The 25,450-nt window shown below is 44.5% G+C and overlaps 1 protein-coding gene and 1 long non-coding RNA gene across 2 annotated transcripts; one reads left to right on the top strand and one right to left on the bottom strand.

Annotated features, from left to right (window-relative positions):
• Positions 1 to 5,456: 5,456 nt before the first annotated feature.
• On the bottom strand, positions 5,457 to 7,372 carry LOC130458157 (uncharacterized). The gene is made up of 2 exons (XR_008917240.1): positions 7,188 to 7,372; positions 5,457 to 6,286 (listed from the first exon to the last, which is right to left on the bottom strand). It is a non-coding gene; the product is annotated as an uncharacterized LOC130458157 (long non-coding RNA).
• Positions 6,220 to 25,238, top strand: LOC103105149 (zinc finger protein 420-like). Its single transcript, XM_016432867.2, has 4 exons — positions 6,220 to 7,234; positions 10,183 to 10,305; positions 17,232 to 17,358; positions 21,748 to 25,238. Exons 2-4 carry the CDS (start codon positions 10,201 to 10,203, stop codon positions 23,661 to 23,663), a joined length of 2,148 nt encoding a protein of 715 aa, XP_016288353.1. The 5' UTR covers positions 6,220 to 7,234; positions 10,183 to 10,200; the 3' UTR covers positions 23,664 to 25,238.
• Positions 25,239 to 25,450: the final 212 nt, after the last annotated feature.

Genomic DNA, 25,450 nt, shown 5'->3' with positions numbered 1-25,450 from the left:
GCTCTCAGGAAGGTAGCACAGAGAAGGGCCTTGAACAGTGGAGGCTTTGGAGATTTGAGAGCTTGCCTCAGGCAAAATCCTTGATCCTTAACTCCATACACAAAGAATCTGCCCTTCTTACGTAGATTTCTGACAAAAAAAGGGAAGGAAAAGTCTCCACAGTGATGGAAAATTGTGCACAGGAACAACAAACACCCTCCATGAAAAAACAAATAAAAGGCATTGACCCTCGAAAATGTTTATGGAGGAAAAACCCAGGCTACAGAGGAAATTCAGGAGGAAATTCAAAGTCAAAACCTTCCCAAAAAATGGAAACTGTTCACAAGCTCTGGAAGAATTTAAATTGGAGCTTATTAAACAGATGGAAGCTTTCTGGCAAGAAAAATGGGAAATAGTTCAAATGGAAAATCAAAAGATTATAGCAGAAAATAAAAAGATTAACATAGAAAACCAGGCCTTAAGGACCAGAATTAAGCAACTGGAAACCAGTGATCTTGCAAAACAGCAAGAATTAATAAAGCAAAGTCAAAAGACTGACAGAATAGAAGAAAACATAAAATATCTCAATGACAAGATGACAGATGAGGAAAACAGATCATGAAGAGACAATTTGAGAATCATTGGTCTACCTGAAAAGTCAGAAATAAACTGAAATCTTAACATCATACTACAAGAAATCACCCAAGAAAACTGCCCTGATGTTCTTGTACAAGGGGGCAAAATAGACATTGAAAGAGTTCATAGAACACTCTCTACACTAAATCCCCAAAAGACAACTCCCAGGAATGTAATTGCCAAATTTAAGAGCTTTCTAGCTAAGGAGAAAATTCTACAAGAAGCCAAAAAGAGGAAATTTAGATACCAAAGAGCACCAATCAGGATCATACAAGACCTGGCAGCTTCCACACTAAAGGACCACAAGGCCTGGAACATGATATTTAGAAAGGCAAGAGAATTGGGTCTTCAACCAAGAATCACCTATCCATCAAAACTGACTATATACTTCGAGGGGAAAGTATGGGCATTCAACAAAATATAAGATTTCCAAGTATTTGTAAAGACCATAACTAAGTGGAAAATTTGATATTCAAACACAAAGATCAAGAGAAATATGAAAAGGTAAATAAGAAAGAGAGGGAAAAGGGAAAATGTTATTTTATTCAAACTCTCTTCTTTAATGACTACAAAGAGTTCAAATTATATATATTAATATATTGGGGAAATGTTATTTGTAACTCTCAAGAACTGTATTCATTATTATAATAATTTAAAGAATCACTCACAGGAAGAGATCGGGGCATTGAGGGAGTCAACGTAGAAATCTAGAGATCCCCAGTTTATTTAGTTGGGAGGAGGAAACCCCAGGTCTTGACCTTGTCACAGGGGAGTTTCCCCCTGAGGGAATGTCCCACTTTGCCAGACAATGGACATCCTGGGAGTTTGGGTGAGAGTAGCTAATCCCATCCAATGTTAAATGTCTCTTTTGTCCCAATGGTTTCTCCCCTTAGGTTAAAGTTCATTACCAAGGTGGCCCAGCCCTAGGCTGAGTCTTTCCCTTTTGTGTCCATTGTAGTGCATCAGCCCCTCACTGTCATTCCTGTCTGGAACTCCTCATTTTCCTTTCTTAACACTGTAAAGTCAATCAACTGCTCTTCTCAGAAGGGAAAACTAAGGGGGGTTGGGGGGAAGAAGTACAAAAAGCGAGGGAAGGATAGGGGGGAGGGAACTTAAAAGATCCTAAAAAAACAAGAAGGGAACAAAAAGGGAAGGATATTAAGGGAGGGGATTAGGGGGACTGATTAAAAGTAAACCACTGGTTTAAAAGGATATAGCAAAAGAAGAAAGGATAACTAGGAGAGGATATCAAAATGCTGGGAAATTCACAAGTGACAATCATAACCTTGAATGTTAATGGGAGTAACTCACCCATAAAACGAAAACAAATAGGAGAGTAGATTATAATCCAAAATCCTACCATATGTTGTCTACAAGAAACACACCTGAGGCAGATAGATACAAGGCTAGAATTAAAGGTTGGAGCAAGACCTAGTGGGCCTCAACTGATAGAAAGAAGGCAGGAGTTGCAATCATGATATCTGACAAAGCCAAAGTAAAACTAGATCTGATTAAAAGGGGGAAGGTAAATACATTCTGATAAAAGGGAGTATAGACAATGAGGAAATATCAGTAATCAACATGTATGCACCAAATGGTATAGCACCCAAATTTTAAAGGAGAAACTAATGGAATTGAAGGAAGAAATAGATAGCAAAACTATACTAGTGGGAGACCTGAACCTACCACTATCAAAGTTAGATGAATCAAATAAATAAGAGGTAAAAGATGTGAATTAAATCTTAGAAAAACTAAAGTTAATAGATATATGGAGAAAAACAAATAGGGATAAAAAGGAATAGACCTTCGCAGAGACCTCACTGACCGAGGCTGGGCAGACGGGGGCTTTTTTGACAGGCTGTGGAGAAAGGGAGCCCGACACCGGAAAAGGCCCAGATCTGGCTGGACCGGACCAGGAACCCCCTTCGGGCCTCCTCCTGGCGTCTTCCTGACTGGCTTCGGGAAGCAGCGCCCGAGAAAGGACCCATCGGAGCACCAGAGCCCACCTGGAGATCGAGCTGCTACCCAGAATGCCCCGCGCGTGCCCGCGGGCCCCCCTCCAGCCTCGCACTAGGTGGGAATGCAGAGACCCCAAGGAAAGGCAAGGCCCCAAGCTGTGTTAGGCCAGAGAAGAGCTGGGAACTGGGGACGCCGGAGGCTCCGGGAAAGCCAGGAGACCTGAGCGCCCTACTATGCGAGTGAACATGGGTACCTGAAGCCTTCAGACACACGGGGGAGGGGTGGGGGCAGGACAGGCCCACAGAGGGTGCAGAGGAATAAAGGGGAGGGCCCGGTAGATGGGAGGCGGGGCTCACGCTGGAGATCGGAAGGGAGGCTCCGAGGACCTCTGGGAAACCAGAAATGAAGACCGCCGACAGTCTCTCCTCCGCTTCCAAAGCTTTTCCCTCTTCTGCTCCTTCCGCTCCGCGCCTCCAGCCTCGGTGATTATGACGTGTTGGCAGGGGACAGCAGGAAAGGGGAGGCCGAGTGGGGAGCGGCTAGAGGGAGAGGAGCCCTGCGGGAGGGCGGGAGGCAGAGAGGGACTGAGTTCGAATCCTCCCTTCTACAAGTCCCTCTGGGGAAGACACCTCCCGCCTGGCCTCCTGGACCCCAATTCCTGGATTCCCTCAAAACGGGAGTTCCTCCTCTCCCCCAAGCCCTGGGACTGCAGCTGGGCGGGGCTGGCTGGCCGTGGAGAGGAGCAGGACGGGTAGTGCCGGGGGTGCGAGTTTCCTGTGGGGTTCAATGTATCCCGGGGCTGCTCTGGTGTCTGACAGGTCGGCTGTGGCCTTTGGCTTCCTCTTCGGGATCTTCTTGCTGGGAGGGAGTGTCCGGGGAGCAGGGAGTCAGGACCGGATGTAGTTTTACCGCGCCCTGAACGGACCCAGGAGTCCTGCCTCCCAGCCTCGGCCCCGGACCCCCGAGCTCCTGCTCCCCCACCCCTTGGGCAGCCTCAGCTTCAGTCACTCCAAGCAGGCTCTGTTCTGGCTAAACAGGTAATAATGAGCAGAGAGAGGGCGGAGAGTGAAGAGGAGCTCCCGGGGGCTTCCTGGAGGAGGACAGATTGTCCTTTGGACTGTAGGGAAGCCGGGGAGGGAGAGCCTGTTAGGTGCCCATGGGGGACAGCCAGAGAAGGGGCTCCTGGCCGGGAGGTAGCAGGGGCTGTTTATGGACCCCCCAGTAAGCTGGCAGGTCCCAGGGCAGAGGGGGTGGCAGGAAGGAGGGGGGATGGAGCCATTAGGGCTGGGAGGGCCAAAGAGCATCCTGGGGGATTTGATGGGGAGGCTGGGCCAGAGGAAAGTCACCTAAGAGGTTGAATGGAGGTTGGCAGGAAGGGGGATAAGAGCCCAGGATGCCAGCAGTGCCCCAGGAAGGCGCTGCAGTCAGGGATGGGGGGCTGAGGGAGGAGGAGGGCTTTCCCTACCAGGAGAACTGCCCTCTGGCAAAGGGAGCCCAAGGGAGAGTGCAGGGCCTGCATGGGGAGGGCCTGGGTTCCAATTTCGCCTCAGACCTTTCCTCTGATCCTGGCGGCTCCCCCTTTTGTCTTTGAACCCTGAACCTGCCCTAACCCCAGGGAAGGGCTTCCTAGCTAGAGGATCTCCCCCTGGAGGCTGGCTGGGCCCCCTGGAGCACTGGGAGGGACCCTCACAACCCTCCCCCAGCCCAAGGGGGTCTCCAGCAAGCACTTGAAGACTTCTGGAATGGGAGAGCTCAGGGGGTCCTCCCGCAGCCCCTCCCCCTCCCCTTGAGAGCAGGGCTTTGGATTCTTGGCCACATCCAGACCCTTTTCCTGGTTCTCTCCTCTCCCATTTCCCTCCTGTTTTTCCTCTTCCTCCATGCTCACTGAACCCCTCTTCACCTGCCTGAATCTCCTAACATGGCTCAAACCCTCTCCATAACCCCCAGATGGCCCCTCTTTGGGGGCTCACATTTCCTAACCCCCTTTGAAGGGGGCCTGCGCTCCCCCAGGAGCTCTCTGCTGTGCCCACCTCTCTCAGGCTGTATCTACCCAGTTTGGGGGGAGGGAAAGAGGAGCTAGATGAGAGGCAGAGTGGAGCTCTCTCCTGCCCAGTCTAGTGGCCCAGGGATTCCTGACCCAGGTGCCCCCACACCCAGCTGCTACTACTCTGGTAGAATCCCTGAACTCTGCCTTCCTGCCCCTGGGACACCCCAGTAGTAAAAATCCCTTTCCTGACTCCCTTCCTTGCCTCCCTGGCCCTTGGACTGGTCCCTATCAGGTCCCAGGCATTGGGCTCCCTGGCTCCAGTTCCATTCACGGATTCCCAGCCTCAGCTGTGTCAGAGGGTCCCAGTTGTCCTCCCCAGCTCCTAGGGAGACCCCAGCACACCTTCATCCTGTTTCTCCAAGCTCAACCACCCCAGGGAACACTTGAATCACTCCAGGGTCTCTGCTCTCCTTGCCAGGACCTTTGATGGACTGTGGCTGTTAAAAAACATCCAGTTCAGCTTAGGATGCACTGTTTAGTTATGGGGGTGTATGAGTCAATTATTAAAATAATTCAAAAACAATAAAAACAAAATAAACAAAAAAACAAAACAAAAAATATATATATATATAAAAGAAAAAATATGGAAGAAAGTTAAACTTTTGGGAGAAAGAAAAAAAAAACAAAATCAGAATCAAAATACCAAAATCTATGTATATATAAAATATTGAGTAAGCAAGAATAAATTCATAATAGGCCCTTGTACAGGTCCAATTTAAAGTAATTTCTATCCCACAAGTCTGTAGGATAAAATGCAGTAATATTTCATTTACCCATTTGCAGCCAAGACTACAGGAAGTTGCCATGCTATAAGAAGGAAAGGAACTACAATTCTATTTTGATAGGGAAGCGTCATTCCCTGGTCTGACTTTTTTTATTCTCAGGGCTATAGGGAGCCAGCACGATAGTCAAATTTTGGTACTTGTATGAGTACTTCACAAAGGGTGTAGATACAAGGAAGTCCTATGACTCAGCATATGTCAAGCGTCACAACCTCGAATCCACATTAGTATTTTTTCCTGTGTGCTCTTTTTGGCACTATTCAGGTTAAGTCTGTGATCCTTGTTTTTATCCCATTTTCTGGAATCAGACACAAATATTCATCACAGTCCCATAAGAGTTTATCAATAAATGGCAGGTTCCCACAGTTTAAAGTTTTGGGGTATGCATTGATATTATAACAAGTATGTATGTTATATATATGTATATATATAAACTTATATTACTGGAGAAAAGAAAAAATTAATTGTATGTGCCTTTAGTACAAGAAATGAGGAAAAGGGAAAAATAAAATATTCTAATCAAAAGAAAAGCAATAATGAAAAAATCAGGAATTTAATGTGTTCTCGAAAAACAGTATCCACTTGTCAATGGATTATTATCTCCGACTCATGTGATAGGATAGAGTCAATCAGTCTCAACAGCAGATGTTCTCTTTACATGTGAGCAGTGAATCCAAGAGTCCTTCTCTCCAACCTTTATAGATGTTGGAGTAGTTAATATTTGGAATGGCCCTTCCCAGGAAGGCCAAGTTGCTCCAGTACACTGGAAATTCTTAATATATACCTTGTCTCCTGGGTTCAGGTTGTGAAGTGGAAAGTCTAGTGGTCCGGCTTGTACTGCAGCTCCAGATTCATGAAGTTCACACAGTTTGTGCTGCAATTCCTGTATATAGGAAGCAATAGTAGTATCTCCCCCTAATAGTGATGTTTATGCAGGGGAAAAGGTTTAGCCTGGCAAACCACCTAGAGGGGGAGGGGTGAAGACCGGAGCCTGAGAAAGTGGAAAGAGGGCCAAATGGCAGCGGAGAAGAGGGAAGATATGCGGGGGAAGGTGAAACCTGAAGAACCTGGGGGAAAGGAGAGAAAGCAGGGAAACGGGGAGGATGCCGGGAAGAAGAACACTGCGTGATGGCCCAGGAGAGGTTCCAGGAAGCCTCACTGGGCAGAAGGGAGCTTCCTTGACAGGCTACGGAGAAGAGGGAGCCCGACACCGGAAAAGGCCCGGAACTGGCTGGACCGAACCAGGAACCCCCTTCGGGCTTCCTTCCGGCGTCTTCCTGACTGGCTTTGGCAAGCAGTGCCCGAGAAACTCCCCATCGCAGCACGAGAGCCCACGTGGAGATCGAGCTGCTACCCAGAATGCCCCGCGCGTGCCCTCGGGCTCCCCTCCTGCCTCGGACAAAACGGGAATGCAGAGACCTCAAGGAAAGCGCAGCGCCCCGAGCTGTGTTAGGAGAGAGAAGAGCTGGGAACTGGGGACGCCGGAGGCCCCGGGAAAGCCAGGAGACCGAAGCACCCTAAAGAGATGAGCGCAGCACAGGCACAAATGGCCCTCTGAGCCACAGGGGCGGGGCGGGGCAGGACCCTAGAGGGTGCGGAGGAATGAAGGGGAAGCCAGGAGGGCTGGGAAGGGAAGCTTGGTAGGAGGGTAGGGCCATCCCCATGGGGGAGGGCGGCATAATTAGTCCTAGAACAGGCGGCGCAGAGGCCTCTGGGAAACCGGAAATTAATATCGCTGCCAGTTCCACGACCCGCCTCCTCTTCCCAAGCTTTTCCCGCCTCACCTCTTCCCGGGCGGTGGAACTCCCCCAGTCTCGCGCCTCCGGCCTCGGTAACTATGACGTGATGGCGGGGACGCGGGAAAGAGGGGCCGGAGGGAGAGGAGCCTGGGGGAGGGCGGGAGGCAGAGAGCTTGGCTGAGTTCGAATCCTTCTTACGAGTCCTTCCGGGGCGGACACCTCCGGCTTGTGCCTCCTGGAGCCCCTGCAGCTGGGCGGGGCTGGCGGGCTGGCAGGGCCGGGGTGCCGATTTCCTGCGGGGTACAGTGTATCCTGTGGCTGCTCTGGTGTCTGACAGTGGAAGACTGTGGTCTCCGGCTTCCTCTCCGGGATCTTTTCTGCTCCTAAAACGTCCTGCCTGGAGGGGGTGTCCGGGGAGGGACCAGTACCAAATGCAGTTTTACTGCGCCCTATCTGGACCCAGGAGTCCTGCCTCCCAGCCTCTGGGCCTCGGACCCCCAGCTCTTGCTTAGAGATTCCTCTGTGCTGCCCTCAGACCGGGTCCTCTTTGACGATCCCTGAGCTCTGCCTTCCTGCCCCTGGACCCCCTGTTCCCGCAGGAGCCAAAGCCCTTTCCTGGACCCCTTCTTTGTCCCCCTAGCCCTTCAGCTGGTCCCCATCAGGCCTTGGGCTTTCCCAGTTCCCTTTAGGGATTTGCAGCCTCAGCTGGGCCAGAGGGTTCCAGGAGCCCTTCCCAGCATCCCTTCATCATGTTTCCCAGGCTCAGTTATCCCTGGGAACACTTGAATCACCTCAGGGTCCCTGCCCTCCCTGCCAGGATCTCTGTTGGACTGGGTGCCTTCCCAGCCCCTCCCTTGGCTCCCCTTCCCCAGCCTCTCCCTGGGCTCCCCCTTCTGGCACAGCCCTCAGGCCCCTTCCCTGCCAGGGGGGTTTGGGCTCTCCCTGGTCCCCTCCCATGGGGGATCCTAAAGTCCTGCTGCCTCTTGGAGGTCTGGAGAGGAGAAGGGAGGGGGGCAGAGGAGGAGGAACAGAGGGAGGGGCTCAGCTGCCCCTTCAGACCCTCTTCTCTTCCCAAGCTGCCCCCCTCCCTCTGCTGGTAGCAGGCTCTCCCCTGAGGGCAGGCCTGGCCCTGGGTGACTCCTGCGGCCCCTCACCCTGTGTAGATCCCTGTGGGGCAGCCTCAGCCTGGGAAGAGAAGGGAAAACCTCTGCCCTCTGGGTCCCTTCTCCCTCCCAGCTCAGGGTGCAGAGGCCCAGGCCTGGCCCCAGGAGGGATGGGCTGAGCCAGATCCTGAGCTGGGAGGGAGAACAGGGCAGGTTTCTGCTCAGGTCCCACCAAGAGCATTTGGCCCAGAGAGGGAGCCCAAGGGCAGTGAGGAAGATGAGCTTATCTACACTGGGGGAAAGAGGGGAGGGACTGCCTTGGGAGGGGGGCTCCAGGGCAGCTCCTGCTCCTCAGAAGGGCAGAGAAGTGAGACATTCCCTGAGCCAAGAGAGGCCTGTTGGGAAGAGGTTGGAGCTCCATTCATGGGGCCATAAAGTGTGGGGGAATTATTGGGGGGGGGGGTCATAATAAATAATAATAAGGGACTATAGTTGATTGGTAATTCATAACTAAAGATCAGGCAGTTATCTTTTTGTCTACCCTTCCTTCCTCCTGTTTCCTCCCTCTCTTCAGCCTCTTCAGCTTCCCTCCCCCTTTCCTCCTCTTCTTTTTCTAAATCACTCAGGGTGAGTTTATGATGTTTCAAATGAAATACTTTTATCTTCTCTTATCTTAAGGGGTTTATTTGAGGAAGACAGGAAAACAAAGAATGGAGGCAAGAGGGTTGGGGATTTCCCTATTACTACAGTGAGCCTTAGGTTGGAGGATATTGAGAGAAATGTCTGATAGGTCTGGAAGTTCAGTCACTAACATCAATAGAACAAGTCAGAGAGATATGTGGACTATTGTCCTTCCTTCTTCTGCCTTCAAAGTCACCAGGCCACCTCAGCTTGATTTTCCAGAGTCCAAGAGAAAAATCAGCTTCTTCCTTCCCTGATACAAGGCAACCAGAAACACCCAGGGTCCAGGGTCCAGCCAGCAGTTGGCTTTGCCTCCAACGGTTTCTCCCAGTAACATTCCACATAGAACATTTGTTTGACCGACAGCTGCTCCAAACTCAGCTGCTACAAAATCATTCTCAATTTCTCTCTTCCACATAATATAACCCTGAGTGTAGAGATGTAAAAAGGAATTCTTCATTTAATGGTGGACCTGGAGGTCTATAAAAGGGGACCAGCGTCAGTCTGTCAGTTGCTAATAGGGTTGGCAGTTGGGGGGAAGTTTGCTGCTGTGTGTTGGGTTGGTGGTTGGCAGTTAGTTGCTGGAATATAATGGCAGGCCTGAGCTTAGTGAGAGGGCTTTTTAGCTTTAGCCTTTTGAGCAGCGGTTCTCAACCTCTCAATTTGTAGCAATGAGAATACATAATGCGTATCAGGTATTTACATTCCGAATCATAAGTGTAGCAAAATTTCAGTTTTGAAGTAGCCACCAAAATAATTTTTTGGTTTGGGGTCACCGCAACATGAGGAACTGTATTGTGGGGTCACGGCATTAGAAAGGTTGAGAACCAGATTTGGGATTTTGGTTTGGGCTGTTTTTTTTCTTTCTTAATCTTTTTGGAAGGTGGCTGGTCTTCATTGACAGACCTAATTGGGGTTGAATTCAACACTAATTGATTTGGTTTGGATTGGGCTAGAACTTTGTAAGGTGGTGTTATTAGCGGTAGTTATAGGATAACTAGTATAGACATTAAGAAATTTTCTTTCTCTACCTCTTTCCTCTATTTCTCTCCCTTACTGTATTCATTTTACTCTATTCTATTACTATCTCTTTCTAATTAAACTAAACTGTTAATAGTTAAAAGCTGCTAGAAGTCTCCTTTCCTCTGGCTTAAAGGGATAACATTAACTTACAACTCTACTATATTCTCATGAAAAATTCAATTATTAAAAGCTGCTCGTTTATTTTGTCAAAGCTCTTAATTTAATCCTTACAGAGATGAGGCCTTGAAAAGATGGAGAAGCTTCACCAGATGGACTCACTGGGGCTATTTTGCTGCCTCTACAGAGAGCCTGTAGTCCCAGGAATGGCCTTGGAGAGGGACAGACTCCCAACCCAGGTAAGTGTATTCTAGCCCCAGATGGGAGTCCCCTCAAGCTAGGAATAGGAAGGCCCGTCCTTGGCTCTGACACAAGATAGCTGGGAATGTTCACCATCCTTCCTGCTGGGCCATTTCCATCCCCAAAACCCAGGCAGGAGGAAGAGCCCTTCCCAGCTCTCTTCTTGGCTTTGGGAGTGATTCCTTAATCCTTGGGCAGCTCAGATCCCAAGAGGTCCCCCTAAGCACTGCCTCCAAGGTTGGATTTCTCTCTGGGCACAAATGAGTGCCAAGGACAACCATTGACTCCTTCTTCTTCCCTGACTAGGGATCCTGTCTTTGCTCTCTGCTTGCCTGGCTATTCATACCCTCTTCCTCTGCTTCTTTTCACCTGTTCCCTCTTAAGTCTGGCCTGGATCCGAGCCTAAGGGTGTCCCCTGGTCTGTGCCATCCTCAGGGAAGACACTGTCCCCTGATGCTACTCACTGGTTTCTGCCTCAAGTCCTTGGGTCTTCCTGGGTCTCTCTAGCTCCTTCCTCACTTCCACTTCTTAGCCCAAGTAAGCCAGCGTGCAGGAACACCCTGTTGTGTGCCTGGCACTGCTCAGGACAAAAGGAAAGGAGAAACCATGGGCTGCCCTCCAGGCCCCCACAGTCTCTCCAAGGAGACTCAACAGCATACTTGTCCAAACAATCTCTTTATGGGTAGGATGGAAGGAGGCTTTGTGGGAGGAAAGGGTCCCAGGATTCTGGGGAGATCATTGGTTGCTGAGGAGAGGATTCAGCTGGGACTTGAAGGCAGCTTCACTGCCCTCTAATATTAGCGCTCAAGGGGCAGAACTCATAGCTCTGAAACATTCTTGTATAATTGCCAAGGATAAAAAGGCAACAATTTATATGGATTCTAGATATGCTTTTGGCATTTGTCACTCAGTTGGGATGCTATGGCTTCAGAGAGGATTTTTTAACCTTAGCTGGAAAATCCATAGCTAATACAGAAATTATTAATGAAGTTGTTTCTGCTCTCCAGCTGCCCAAAGCCCTAGCTGTAGTTCATTGCTCTGCCCATACAGGTGGCACTGACCCTGTCTCTAGGGGAAATGACTGGCCTCCTGACAGATACCACTGTAAAGCTAGAGGCCATAGTTTAGAAGGGCCTGAATTAATTTTAACATTAACAACCACTGATGACTTAAATTTATCACTTTCCTATAATGAAAAGGAAAAATGGAAACATAAATTCAAAGCAAAACACATTAATGGAGTATGGGTGTCATCTGAAGAAAAACCCCTGCTCCCTAGAAGTTTCTATCACCAAATTTGCCAATCTGTTCATAAAAATGGTCACTTTGGTATCCAGGGCATCGTGGACTCTGTTAAAAGAGTATGAATAGTCCCTGGTATAACTACCATAGCCTCTAAAGTGTGTTCAGCCTGCTCTACCTGCCAAGCATATAACCAACACGCCTTTTGTGGCAAAGCCTTTGGTGGGCTTCCTCTGGCTTACACACCTTTTGAGGACCTGCAGATAGAATTCATAACAATGCCAAAGGCTGGACAATATAAATTTTAGTCGTAGTAGACCAACTGACCAGATGACCGGAAGCATTTCCGAAAGCCCGAGCCACAGTGGCTTTTGTTGCTAAGGTGCTTTTAAAAGACATTATTCCTTGCTTTGGCCTGCCAGCACATATTGATTCAGGTAGAGGAAGTCATTTTCTGTTCTAAATCCTATATATTCTTGCTTAGGGATAACTCCCAAATTCCATGTTCCATATCCCCAGAGCTCAGGCCAAGTTGAAAGAATCAACAGAGAACTTAAAACTATGATTGGCAAATTATGCACTGAGACACATCTAAAATAGCCTGAAATTCTCCCTCTGGCCCTATTTTATCTTAGAAGCAGGCCTAAAGGAGATCCACACATCTCACCATTTGAGATGCTTTTTGGACATCCTTCTATATAGGCTAAACCTTTCTCCCCTGCATATACATCACTACTGGGGGAGATACTTCTATTGCTTCCTATATATAGGAATTATAGCACAAACTGTGTGAACTCCATGAATCCGGAGCTACAGTACAAGCCGGACCACTAGACTTTTCATTTCATGACCTGAATCCAGGAGACAAGGTGTATATAATGAACTTCCAGTGTACTAGAGCAACTCAGCCTTCCTGGGAAGGGCCATTCTAAATATTGTTAACTACTTCAACATCTATAAAAAATTGGAGATAATGACTCTTGGATTCATTGCTCACATGTAAAGAGAGCATCTTCTATTGAAACTGATTGACTGTATCCTTTACTTGCATTGGAGATAATAATCCATTGACAAGTGGATGCTGTTTTTTGGTAACACAGTGAATTCCAGAATTTTTTTTTCTTTTATCTTTTTCCTTATTTTTATTATTGCTTTTCTTTTATTTTGATTAGAATATTTGATTTTTCCCTTTTCTCATTTCTTGTACTTAAGGTACATACAATCAATATTAATTTTTTATTCTATAAGAATATAAGTTTAAAAATATGTATGTATTTGCTATAATATTAATGCATAACCAAATAGCTTTAGACTGTGGAACCTGCAATTTATTGATAATTGTTATGGGACTGTGATTAATGTTTGTGTCTGATTCTAGGAAACGGGATCAAAAAGGAACACAGATTTAACCTGAATAGTGCCAAAAAGCACACAGGTCAAAAAGAGAAAGAATCCAATCTAGGTGGGATTGATGCACTTCTAAGCCATTACAAAAGGACTTGAACCTAGTGTGAGACTCAAGGTTGTGACACTTGACATACGTTAAGATGTAAGACTTCCTTGTATTCATACTCTTTGTCAAATACTCACAGACAAGTACCAAAGTTTGGCTATCATCATGGCTTCCCATATCCCTGAGAATGACAAAAAATCAGACCAGTGAATGACACTTCCCTATCAAAATAAAATTCTAGTTCTTTTTCTTTCTTATAGTATGGCAACTTCCTGTAGTCTTGGCTGCAAATGGGTAAATGAAATATTACTGCATTCTGTCCTACAGACTTGTGGGATTATAAATTACTTTAATTGGACCCTAATACAAAGGCCTTTTATGAATTTATCCTTGCTTACTCAAAATTTTATGTACATAGATTTTCAATATTTGATTCTGATTTTGAATTCTTCTTAGGAAAAAAAAGTTTAATTTTTCTTCCTTTCTTTTTCTTTTTGTCTTTTTTGTTTATTCTTTTGATAATTGACTCACATACCCCATAACTAAACCTTGTATCCTGAGCTGAACTGGGTGTTTCTCAACACCCTCTTCAGGGGGGATTGTATTTTCATAAAATCCAAGATTTAAAATTTTTTTCGAGAAAGATCTTCAGGGAAGATGCTTGCTAACTCCTAAAAATCCAGAGAATGAACTATTTGCAGAAAAATACCTAAAACCTCATACTACATCAGGAAGATCCAGAATGAACTGTGGGGTACAGTTGATTGAACTAAAGGTTTATTGAACATTTATTTTGAATGTACACTCTTATGCCAAAAGAGGACTGCCCCCTAATTGGTTTTTCTCAATGTGCCCAGCAAAGCATTGGTTTTGCTATCTCTTCTATTTCCCTCTTATCTCTAACTATTGTAGCATTTCTCTTAGAAGGTAAAGTTTTGTATGTACCTGCAGTTAGGAAATTTAGGGATGCAGTATGATTATGTTTAGTGATCAGTTGGGGAGACTAGTCCCCCAGTCATCATGGGGGGGTGAATTTTAGATTTTCTCCATTTTGCTTAGTCTAGAACCCAGGAGTGTATACACCCACACTACACTGGCATGTGCTAGCAAGTGACAAATCAGAAACAACTGACTGTCCCCCGGGCTGTCCTAAGCCAAGCTTGAACCACCATTGGCACATGTGAGTTGCAGGAAGTGATGTAGAGAACTGCCTTTCGAGTTCTCAGCACTTCCTGTGGCAATGGTTGGGTACCAGTTGACCTTTGTGACAAGGAAATCACTTTAAAAGACTAATATATATTAATTTAAGGTCGCCAAGGAATTCAACTATGTAATTCCTAAATGAAAACTCAAGTCAGCAGTCAACCTTTTATGGAGTTTTTAATTACAAACAGTAGGAAGAAAGGTATGAGAGAGAGAGAGAGAGAGGAGAGAGAGAGAAGAGAAGGGAATAGGGCTTAAATACCCCTACTGTTTAGGCTGGGCCAAAAGGCCCAAGCCCTTAGATAGCTGAGGCAAAGAAAGGAGATCAGTCCTTATTACTCATGTGACCAAAATGGAGAAACAGTCTCAGGGGCCTCCACCTCCAGCTTCCTTCAGAGCCACTCTCAAAGCACCACTTCTCAGACCAAAAACCTCTCCAACCAACCTCCCTCAGTCCTCAGACCCCCCTATCTTTAAGGAAACCATCCAAGTTCTCTCCCCTCAGTTATCACATCTACCAGTCACTGTCCTTGTCTTCCCTGTGCCAATGGTGGCTCTACCTTAACCCAGGACCTCCCAGAGGTCTGTAGCTTTGCACATGTCTGTTGAAGGTCATATTCTCAATAATTAAATGGTGATCCTTTGCTGCAGCCCTTCCTAAATCCTGTTAGGACTGAGTGGGGTGGAAATTGTATTTTCCAAGACCTGGTTCTGTCATTCCAAGTATCTCTATTGTATCAATTCTAAAATCAATCATCACTCAAAGAAATTCCTGTTCTATGCTTAAGCATAGGTCAAAGCCCTTTCCATTGTTCAGCAAAAGGTTTCTGTCCTAAAGTAATCTTAAGAAGGGAAGAGAAGGAACCTCCCATGCCAATGGGGTTCCCATTCCAATAGACTATCACTAAGAAATTTTCCAAGTATGAAATATCCCAATGGTGAAATTTCTAACATTTATAAGTCTAAGGAATTTTAAGGTTTACAATCCCCCCTGATGATCATTGGGAGACTGGTCTCCCCATTGATCATTTAACATAATCATTTTATAGTTCTAAATTCACTTCTAACTAAAGATATACACAATATTCAATTTTCTAAGAGAAATTAGAATAGTGAGAGAGGAAATAGAAAAGAAAAGAAAGCAAAACCAATGTTTGCTAGGCGCATTGACAGAAAGCCAAAATAGGGGCAGTCCCTTTTGGCATAAATATGTACAGTTACAATAAATGTTCAATCAAAAGTTCAGTCCAATCACATCCAAAGTTCATTCTTGATCTTCTTGATGAAGTGTAGGTTTTTGGCATCTTTCTGCAACAGTTCATTCTCTGGATATAAAAGTTTCAAGCTTCTTTCTTGAAGATCTTTTCTCAAACAGAATCAAAATCTTTGAATTTTTTTATAAAAGTAAAATCTTAAACAAAATTCTTGGATTTTTATAAAAATACAATCTCAAACAAAAAAAAATTAAAAAATTAAAAAAAAATTCTTAGATTTTAAATTAAAATACAATCCCCCCTGAAGTAAGTATTAAAAAAAATATATCAAGTTTAGCTCAGAATGTAATGTTCAGTTATGGGGGTGTATGTGTCAATTATCAAAAGAATAGAAAAATAATAAAAAAACATAAGAAAAATTCAAAATAGGCCTTGTATAGGTCCAGTTTTAAGTAATTTCTATCCCACAAGTATGTAGGACAGAATGCAGTAATATTTCACTTAGCCACTTTTGAGTAATTCACACCTGAGTAGACTAGAATCTCTGAGTAAGTTCTCACTGCTTTGCCACTTACAAGTACACAAGTTGCCTGACCTTTATAGGTACTTAGCACCCTTTTGTATTAGTCCTAAAATAGGCACAGCTTAAGTGCTTTTTCCTTACTATAAGTATGGGTTTAAGTACTTTTCGTTGTTCAGAAAAGAGTTTACAACTTTATCTTCCCCTAAAGTATGCTTAATTATGGTGAAGTAGAGTTCTCACATTCCTGATCAAGTACCTTCACTGCCCAAATGGGGAATGGTCTTAACCCAACCTTATGAAGTAGGGTCTGAGAATTTTTAAGGTTCACAAAGTGTAAGAGGTCATATTTAAATCTAGAATCTTCTGTCCCTAGTTCTAGTTCTCTCTTCACAGCGTCACCTAACTGCCCCAAAATAGAAAAGGTTTTTTTTTTTTTTAACCCTTACCTTCCATCTTAGGATCAGTTCTAAGATACATGAGTGATGAGGGCAAGGCAGTCAGAATTAAGTGACTTATCCAGGATCACACAGCAAGGAAGTGACTGAGGTTACATTTGAGCCCAGGTTTTCCTGAGTCCAAATGTTGCACTCTATTGACCATGTGATCTGGCTGTCATCTACTTCCAGGCATTTTCAATGGCTTTAGCTTATGTCTGGAATATTTTCCCTCCACATTTCAGATCACTGGTCCATTTAAACTTCCTGTAAGTCCCAATTAAAGACTAAATACTTTCTACAGGAAACCTTCCCTTGTCCCTCTTAGTCAGAGTGCCTTCATTCTTTCCATTCTTCCTCATTTCTTCTAGACAGAAGTCTAGAAGACACTTTGTGTCCATGTGTCTGCTTATTGTCTCCCTTCCACACTGGGCTGTCAGCTCCTGGAGGGCAAGAACTGTCTTTTGCCTCTTGGGGAATCCCCAGAAGTGCAAAACAGGGTGCTGAATATAGAGGGAATAGAAATGACAGTTTCTGGTTCTTAGGATTCCCTGGGTGTGTCCTTGTCTTCTCTATATCTGCCTTCTCTTCTCTGTGGTCCTGTACTGGAGGTCCCCTAGAGATTTCCCTTCACACACTAGAAACTCATCAGCTTCCTTCTGGAGCATCCTAGAACTGCTTTTCTCAAGCCTCCATTGAGCTCTTAAAGACTCAGCTTCCAGTGCTGGCTCTGATACTGACAAAGGGCAGGACCTTTGGGCCCCTCCCTTCTCTGTGGGTCAGTTTCCTCCTGTAACTGACTAGAGGTGGGCTCTTCATTGTGATGTGACTTTCAGCCCTCTGTGCTTTGCTCTAGGAGATGGTAACGTTCCAGGATGTGGCTGTGGAGTTCACGTGGGAGGAGTGGCACCTCTTATCCCCTCCCCAGAAGGAGCTGTACAAGGATGTGATGCTGGAGAATGCCCGGAACCTGCTCTCTGTGGGTAAGGAGCCTCTCCCTGCTGCCTGTGTCTGCCATCCAAGGGAATATCACCCTCAGCAGCAGGCAGAGTTGGGAGCAGTTTTCAGTCATGAGGAAGGGATGAGGACTGGTATGGTGAGTCCCAGAGCCAGGGCCCTCCTGCTGCCTGGTTCTCCTGTAAAAGGACTTTGAATTGTGTAATGGGTCCTTGTGGGCTCCCTTTGGTGCTCCTGAAGTCTGAGATCAAATGCATGTTAGAGAATCTCAGACATGGAAGTAATCTCAGAGCTGATTCCATCTCGCCTCTCTGGCCAGAAATTGTGTCTCCCAAATCTATCTGGGAAAACTGTTCAGGAGGGTTTTCCTCCCACTTTCTTTCCCTCTCGAGTGGATTTACTATTGGAGATCATTTTCTCTAACTTTCATAAAGTTATAACTCATGGCTCCTAGATGTCCTCAGCAGAACAGGGTTATCCTTAGTCTTCCTTCCTATTTCCCTAAGCCTCCAGCAGAGCCAATGAGGAAGGGAGGGAAGGGAAGAATTGTTTATAAACACCTACTCTTGTCCCAGGGCTCTGCTGAGGGTTTTCTCTGTGATATTATGGCACTTCATCCTCACCTTCATCATCTTAAGTCAGTGACGCAATTTAGAAATAAATTTGTTAAATGGCTTGTTCTGAGGCACCCATATAGGAGCTGTTTGTGTAGAAATGTAAACTAAGGCCTTCCTACCTCTAATCCCAGGCTGCTGTTCCCTCCCCTTCTAGCTGCCTCTCATTTCCAGATAATGGAAAACTATGAACTGAGTCCAGCCTTCTCTGAAGAAAATGCCCTAGATGGCCTCAGACACTTCCTAGCTGTGTGACCCTGGGCAAGTCACTTAACCCCCATTGCCTAGCCCTTACCACTCCTCTGCCTTGGAGCCAATACATAGTATTGACTCCATGTTGGAAGGTAAGGGTTTAAAAAAAATGCCCTAGAACCTAGCATTCTGGTTCCAGATTGTTTCTCCAAACTTCCCCGCTTCTCTCCCCACCTGATATACTGTGAAGACTCTCCTCCAGGAGTCCCTGCAAGCCTCCACCAAGCCCTACTTGCCCTACTCTGTGATTGTCTAATTGTCAAAGATAATGGACTAGCTGAGAGACAGCATTGGGCCCAAAAAGAATTGTTGAGTTCTGTACAAGCCCTCTAGATCACAGCTCCAGGGCAGCCAATCACGGTAGAGAAGGCTCTGAAGAGAAGGAGCACTAGAGATGTCTAATGGGGGGAGGTAGCCTGAGCCTTCAGGAGAACCAGACTGAGGATTCTGGGGAAAAGTAGATCAGAGAAAACAAGGGAAAGGCTGTGGCACAATTCACTGCAAATGGCCATCTCTAGTAGTATAGCCCTGAACCCAAGGACAGGTCTTGAACAGTATCTCATGGGGAGGTAGAGATCAAGTGAGTGTTTGGAGCATTGGGGAGAAATGGTTTATTGATTCCCAGAGCAAGAGTCATTAGCTCCTTAATAGGGGAAAGGCTGAAAATGAAGGAACAGTGGAGAAATAGATGGGCATAGATGAGAGATGGGATGGGCTTCTTTGTGCATGGAAGAAATTTTCCTTAGTTAAGAGAAGAATGACGTTTTCCTCCGATCTTGAGGCGAAAGAGGAAAAGGAGGCAGGTGAGATGTGGAGGATAAGAGAAGTCCAGATTTTGTTCAGTGAAATATGAGGCCAAGTTCTCAGCTCAGAAGGTGAGGCAGAGGGTGGGAGGAAGCCATGATGGAGAGCTAGAGACCAGGGAAATATTAGGAAGGCCGCTCTGCTGGGTAGCAAAGGGAAATCTATGAGAGGGACGTCATACGATTGCCTTGCCATTGTAGCACCCAGCTGAGGTGGAGGAGCCTCAATGGAGAGTGGAGCCACGTAACTGGTTTCCTGATTTTCCTTCTCTCCATTGACCTGCATCCCATGAGCAGGAGTGAAGACTGTTGCCTTACTTGGAAGTGATCCAAGGCAAAGCTTTTCCTAAATCATCAGCCCTGACAATCAGGTGTCCACAGGACCTGATTTTGGGGAGAGGAAAGCCTAGAGGGAAGCCTCTGAGATCTTCAGGATTGGGTTTGTTCTTGTTCCAATAGAATTATTTTTCACTACTGAGAAATAAAGGCAAGAGAGGGACAGAAACATGGCTAAGGCCAGAGCATGCATTTGTCTTCCAGGAGAGAGACCAGAGTCCTGGTAGAGGTTGGGCCTGACATAAGCCCTGCACCCAATCAGTAAACATGTATTAAATAATAAATATCTTCTAGCAACCGTGCTATGCCTTGTGAAAACAAAGGAAAGGAAACACCTGTCTGGGTTGTCCTGGAGCAATCTAAAAACCAAACATGGAGTTATTTTACAAAGAAGCAACAGGTTCTGAATCTAACTCTGAGATAATCCAGGGAGAAAGTGTGATATGGAAATCACTTTAAAAGACTGATATATATTAATTTAAGGTCGCCAAGGAATTCAACTATGTAATTCCTAAATGAAAACTCAAGTCAGCAGTCAACCTTTTATGGAGTTTTTAATTACAAACAGTAGGAAGAAAGGTATGAGAGAGAGAGAGAGAGAGAGAGAGAGAGAGAGAGAGAGAGAGAGAGAGAGAGAGAGAGAGAGAGAGAGAGAGAGAGAGAGAAAGGGGAGAGAAAGGGGAGAGAGAAAGGGGAGAGAAGGGAATAGGGCTTAAATACCCACTCTGCTTAGGCTGGGCCATAGGCCCAAGGCCTTGGATAGCCGAGGCAAAGAAAAGAGATCAGTCCCTATCACTCACGTGACCAAAATGGAGAAACAGTCTGAGGGCCTCCACTCCAAGCACCAGGCTCCAACAACCTCCTTTCCCCCACACAGGAAGTCCCCAGACTCCTCAGCTGTCCTCTACCTCACTTCCTGTGTCTCACCTGTGCCAATGGTGGCTCTAGCTTCACCCAGGACCGCCCAGAGGTCTGTCCCCTTTGCACATGTCTGTTGAAGGCCATATTCTCAAATAATTAAATCTTGAGGTTTGCTGCAGCCCTTCCTAAATCCTGTTACCCTGAGTAGGGTGGAGATTGTAGTTTCCAAGACCTGATTCTGTCATTCCAAGTATCTCTATTGTTATTGATCAGGAAATAGCCAAATCCCATCCTCTAAAGAATGGTTTGAACAGGGTTGAGTAGTTTTGAAATTCACAAAAGGAATATTGTGGAATCGAAATGAATTTACTTCAACAGGGAAATCAGGAACTAGAGGAGTGAAGAGAATAACAGTTTGAGGAGAAAGGCAGTCAGAGGAGGAAATAATTCAAATTCTAATGATAAAAATAAACATCCCCTTTTGCATATGGCCCATAGAATGTGTCATACACATTATAAATATTATCTCATTAGATCCTTATAGGAACCTAGGAGTCACTTGATATTATTATGTACATGTTATAATTGAAGAACCTGAGATCAATAGAGCTACTGTGACTTGCCCAGGCTTAAAAGTCCTACCAATTTTCTGAGGTACAATGAGAATGCACCATCACCTGTATTGGGATTTTAAAGAATATAATGAAAAAGCCAGTATCTATATAAGGTGGTAAAGAGGAAGAAAATTGTACAAGCTTTCTTGCCCATTTCTTTATGAAAGAATCATGGACTCAACTTACTGTATTAGACATGGGAAATACCATGTTTTTGTTTTAATTATATTTAGTAGGAGTTTATTTTAGTGAAAGGAGGCATTTAAAGAAAAATAGTGACTGCTCTCAAGTAGTAGGGAACAGAGCAAAATCTTTTATGCCTTGGATAAATATAAAAAAGAGTTCTGATTTTCTTCATCTAATCTCAGATACTGAAATAAAAAAATATGGTCAAAAGAAATCACAAAGAGAATTACATAATGAGTACAGTGAAGCTAGATGATGAAATAATAGGCATATTTATTCTACATGCACCCATTGGTGTCATACCTATGAAGAGAGGATAGAATGTATAGACAATGAAAATGAATGCAAAAAGATTGAAAGTAAATGGTCTAGTACTGTGTACAGAATGTCCCCAGCCAAAAGATTTGGTCTCATCTACCAGGATTTTGGGTCAGGTCACTCATCCAGCCTTTCTGTGGCCATGTCTAAGATAGGAATGTAATAAAGCTAGCCTGTCCAAAATCCCGGATTTATTATGAAGGACCAATGAGATCACATGGGAGGCTCTTTGTTATTTAAATTATTCTTTATTTTTGATGTAATAGCATTTTCAAAGGATGGATTTTGCCCATTTAAGTTGGAAGACTTTTCTTCTTCCCTGAGGAAATGGGATATAAAGGGGCTTGTGTTCTGACAGTAGAGGAAAGTAGATAAGAGTTATATATGTGTATATGTCACTATATGTATGTTTTATTCTTTGTTTCTTTTAGAAGGAGAATTCCGACCTGAAATGAAGGAGAATCCAACAGAGATGAGCCTTTCTGTGGAAGAAATGGAACTACAAAGGTTCATGAGTGATAGTCCCAGTAAGTTTCCTTTCAGAGAATTCTGTGTTGCACCTCAAAATTTATCTCATATTGAACATCAAATAATGCATATTGAGGAAAAATCTAGTGAAATTAATGAGTTTGGAAAGTCTAACCACACTGAAGAGAGACCTAAAGAATGCAAGGAATGTGAAAAGGCATTCAGTCAGAGCTCCAGTCTTGTTGCACATCAGAGAATGTACACAGGGGAGAAACCTTATGAATGCAAGCAGTGTGGAAAGACATTCAGTCAGAGTTCCCGTCTTGCTGTACATTGGAGAGTCCATACTGGGGAGAAACCTTATGAATGCAAACACTGTGGACAGACATTTAGACAGAGGTCCAATCTTGTTGCACATCAGAGAATCCACACTGATGAGAAACTTTATGAATGCAACCAATGTGGAAAGACATTCAGTCAAAGATCCAGTCTTGGTCTACATCAGAGAATCCACACTGGGGAGAAACCTTACAAATGCAACCAATGTGAAAAGACATTCAAATGTAAATCCAGTCTTTATGCCCATCAAAGAATCCACACTGGGGAGAAATCTTATGAATGCAACCAATGTGGAAAGACATTCAGTCAGAGATCCAGTCTTGGTCTACATCAGAGAATCCACACTGGGGAAAAGCCTTATGAATGCAAGCAGTGTGGAAAGACATTTAGACAGAGCTCTGGTCTTGCTGCACATCAGAGAATCCACACTGGGGAGAAACCTTATGAATGCAACCAATGTGGAAAGACATTCAGTCAAAGATCCAGTCTTGGTCTACATCAGAGATTCCACACTGGGGAAAAGCCTTATGAATGCAAGCAGTGTGGAAAGTCATTCATTCAGAGCTCCAGTCTTGCTGAACATCAAAGAATCCACACTGGGGAGAAACCTTATGAATGTAAGCACTGTGGAAAGACATTCCGTACGAGCTTCCGTCTTGCTGTACATAAGAGAATCCATACTGGGGAAAAGCCTTATGAATGCAAGCAGTGTGGAAAGACATTTAGACAGAGCTCCAGTCTTGCTGCACATCGGAGAATCCACACTGGGGAGAAACCTTATGAATGCAAGCAGTGTGGAAAGACATTCCGTCAGGGATTCCATCTTGCTGTACATCAGAGAATCCATACTGGGCAGAAATATTATGAATGCAAACAATGTGGAAAGACATTCAGTTGCCACTCCAATTTTGCTGTGCATCAGAGAATCCACACTGGGGAGAAACCTTATGAATGCAAGCACTGTGGAAAAACATTTAGTCATAGTTCCAGTGTTGCTGCACATCAGAGAGTCCATACTGGGGAGAAACCTTATGAATGCAAGCACTGTGGACAGACATTTAGACAGAAGTCCAATCTTGCTGCACATCAGAGAATTCACACAGGGGAGAAACCTTATGAATGTAAGCAGTGTGGAAAGACGTTCTGCATGAGCTCCCGTCTTGCTGTACATCAGAGAATCCACACTGGGGAGAAATCTTTTGAATGCAAGCAGTGTGGAAAGACATTCCTTCATAGCTCCAGCCTTGCTGAACATCAGAGAATCCACACTGGGGAGAAACCTTATGAATGCAAGCAGTGTGGAAAGGCATTCAGTTGCCACTCCAATTTTGCTGTGCATCAGAGAACCCACACTGGGGAGAAACCTTATGAATGCAAACAGTGTGGAAAGACATTCAGTCAGAGTTCCAGCCTTGCTGCCCATCAGAGAATCCACACTGGGGAGAAACCCTATGAATGCAAGCAGTGTGGAAAGACATTTAGACAGAGCTCTGGTCTTGCTGCACATCAGAGAATCTATACTGGGGAGAAACTATTATGAATGCAACCAATGTAGAAAGACATTCACATATAAATCCAATTTTGCTGCCCATCAGAGACTCCGCATGGGAGAAGCCTTATGAATGCTCCAATCTTTTCATCCGAGAATGCATTCTGGGGAGGAGCCTTAAGAGTACAAGCTATTTCAAATGATGCTCCAGTCTTGCTTTGTGCGAAGGAAATTTTTCCTTCTCCTTCTCCTTCTCTATGGCAGAATACCTAGCATGAGCCTGCACTTGACACAGCACTGAGTATTGCATGATAGAAATCATTGAATGAGGATGGAATGGCAGAAGAAAAAAGGTAGCAATAGTCAACTGATCATGAAACAGGGTCTGAATGATGTCTTTTGTACTGCCCCCATAGGGGGCCCAGGCAATATAAAAAGCTGCTGTTGGTTCCTGAGATGAGATTTGTGAGTTAGTAGGCAGAGAAAATGTTTGATAAATGGAGGGAAAAGCAGATATCAAAGCTCTTTCCTGTCAATTTTGTTGCTGGCTACATTTCCCTATGCGCATGGCTAGGGCGCCCTAATGATGGCCACAGAATAGCAACCTAAATTGAGCAATGAGAAAAGTATTTCTTTCCTGTTTTTCCATCTTTTTCCCCTACAGCTTTAGTTTAAATAAAATTTAGGGCCTGTCTTATCATTTTCCCTCTTAGACTGTATATTATAGAAACTACAGACATTTACACTGAGCTATCATTTTTCCTGAAGTCAAACTATTCACTCTACTGTATCATAAACTCCCAAGATGAAGTCCAAATAGGCATGATTTAGACCTAAAGTGTGATCCCATAAGAAAATTAAGGGAGTGTAGAATACTTTACCTTTCAGATCAATTCATTGATAAAGGAAGGATTTATGACCAAATAAGAAATAGATAACATTATGAAGTATAAAGTAGTTACATTTTGTTATATTAAATTCAGAAACTACAAACAAAACTAATGCAACCAAGATTAAAAGTGAAAACAAGAAGTTATCATTTTTACAACAATGTGTTCAATTAAACACTTAATGAAATAATGTCGTTGTCCTATAGAAATAATTTGTAAGTAGAATAATTTCCTATATCAGGTTTTCCCAAAAATTCCCATGAAGCAAAAATTAAAAGAAAAATGAAATCGTGGATTTCAAACATGAAAACATTATTGACATTCCAAAGAATTCTATTCAGTTGAATGCATTATCAGCATAACCTTACATGGAAAACCACCATGTACCTATCAGGTTGACACTCAGACTGATTGCACCCAGAGACCAAAGTACCATAACTGATATAATTAGACTTATTTCTACAATTGCTAGCCCTAACACATATATCAAATCTGAAACCTATTTTGCATTAAGGTCTGTGCTACATATGTGGTAGAAATTTATCACACCAGTATAGAACTCCAAGCTAAATAGGTTTATTGGGAGGAGACCAGATTCCCAATAAAGCCTGACCCTGGTCAAATCAAGAGCAGAGACCCCAAACCTTAGGAGATAGCCTTTTTTGTGCCAAAAAATCTCAGGATGCAGTGGCAGAAAACACAGTCACGATGAAAATAAAATGGATGCAAAATTGTTTACATGTGTATCTTAATGACACAAGTGCTGATTAATCTTTTAAGTGTAGAAAAGAGCACTATGGGTGGTAACTTGGCAGTACTCAGGGTCTTGGTGTTTTTACTGATGATTATGGTGGAATAATAGGAGTCAGCAGTTTTGGATAACTGATATGTGAAAACAAGAGTAGCCCTCCACCTCCTCTGTGATTTGTTCTACAAACAAGACCATCT

This window comes from Monodelphis domestica, chromosome 3, assembly GCF_027887165.1.
Source record: "Monodelphis domestica isolate mMonDom1 chromosome 3, mMonDom1.pri, whole genome shotgun sequence".
In the NCBI taxonomy this organism is placed as follows: Eukaryota; Metazoa; Chordata; class Mammalia; order Didelphimorphia; family Didelphidae; genus Monodelphis; species Monodelphis domestica.
The sequence above is the reverse complement of the archived record's forward strand: the minus strand, read 5'-3'. Positions and strand labels throughout refer to the sequence as shown.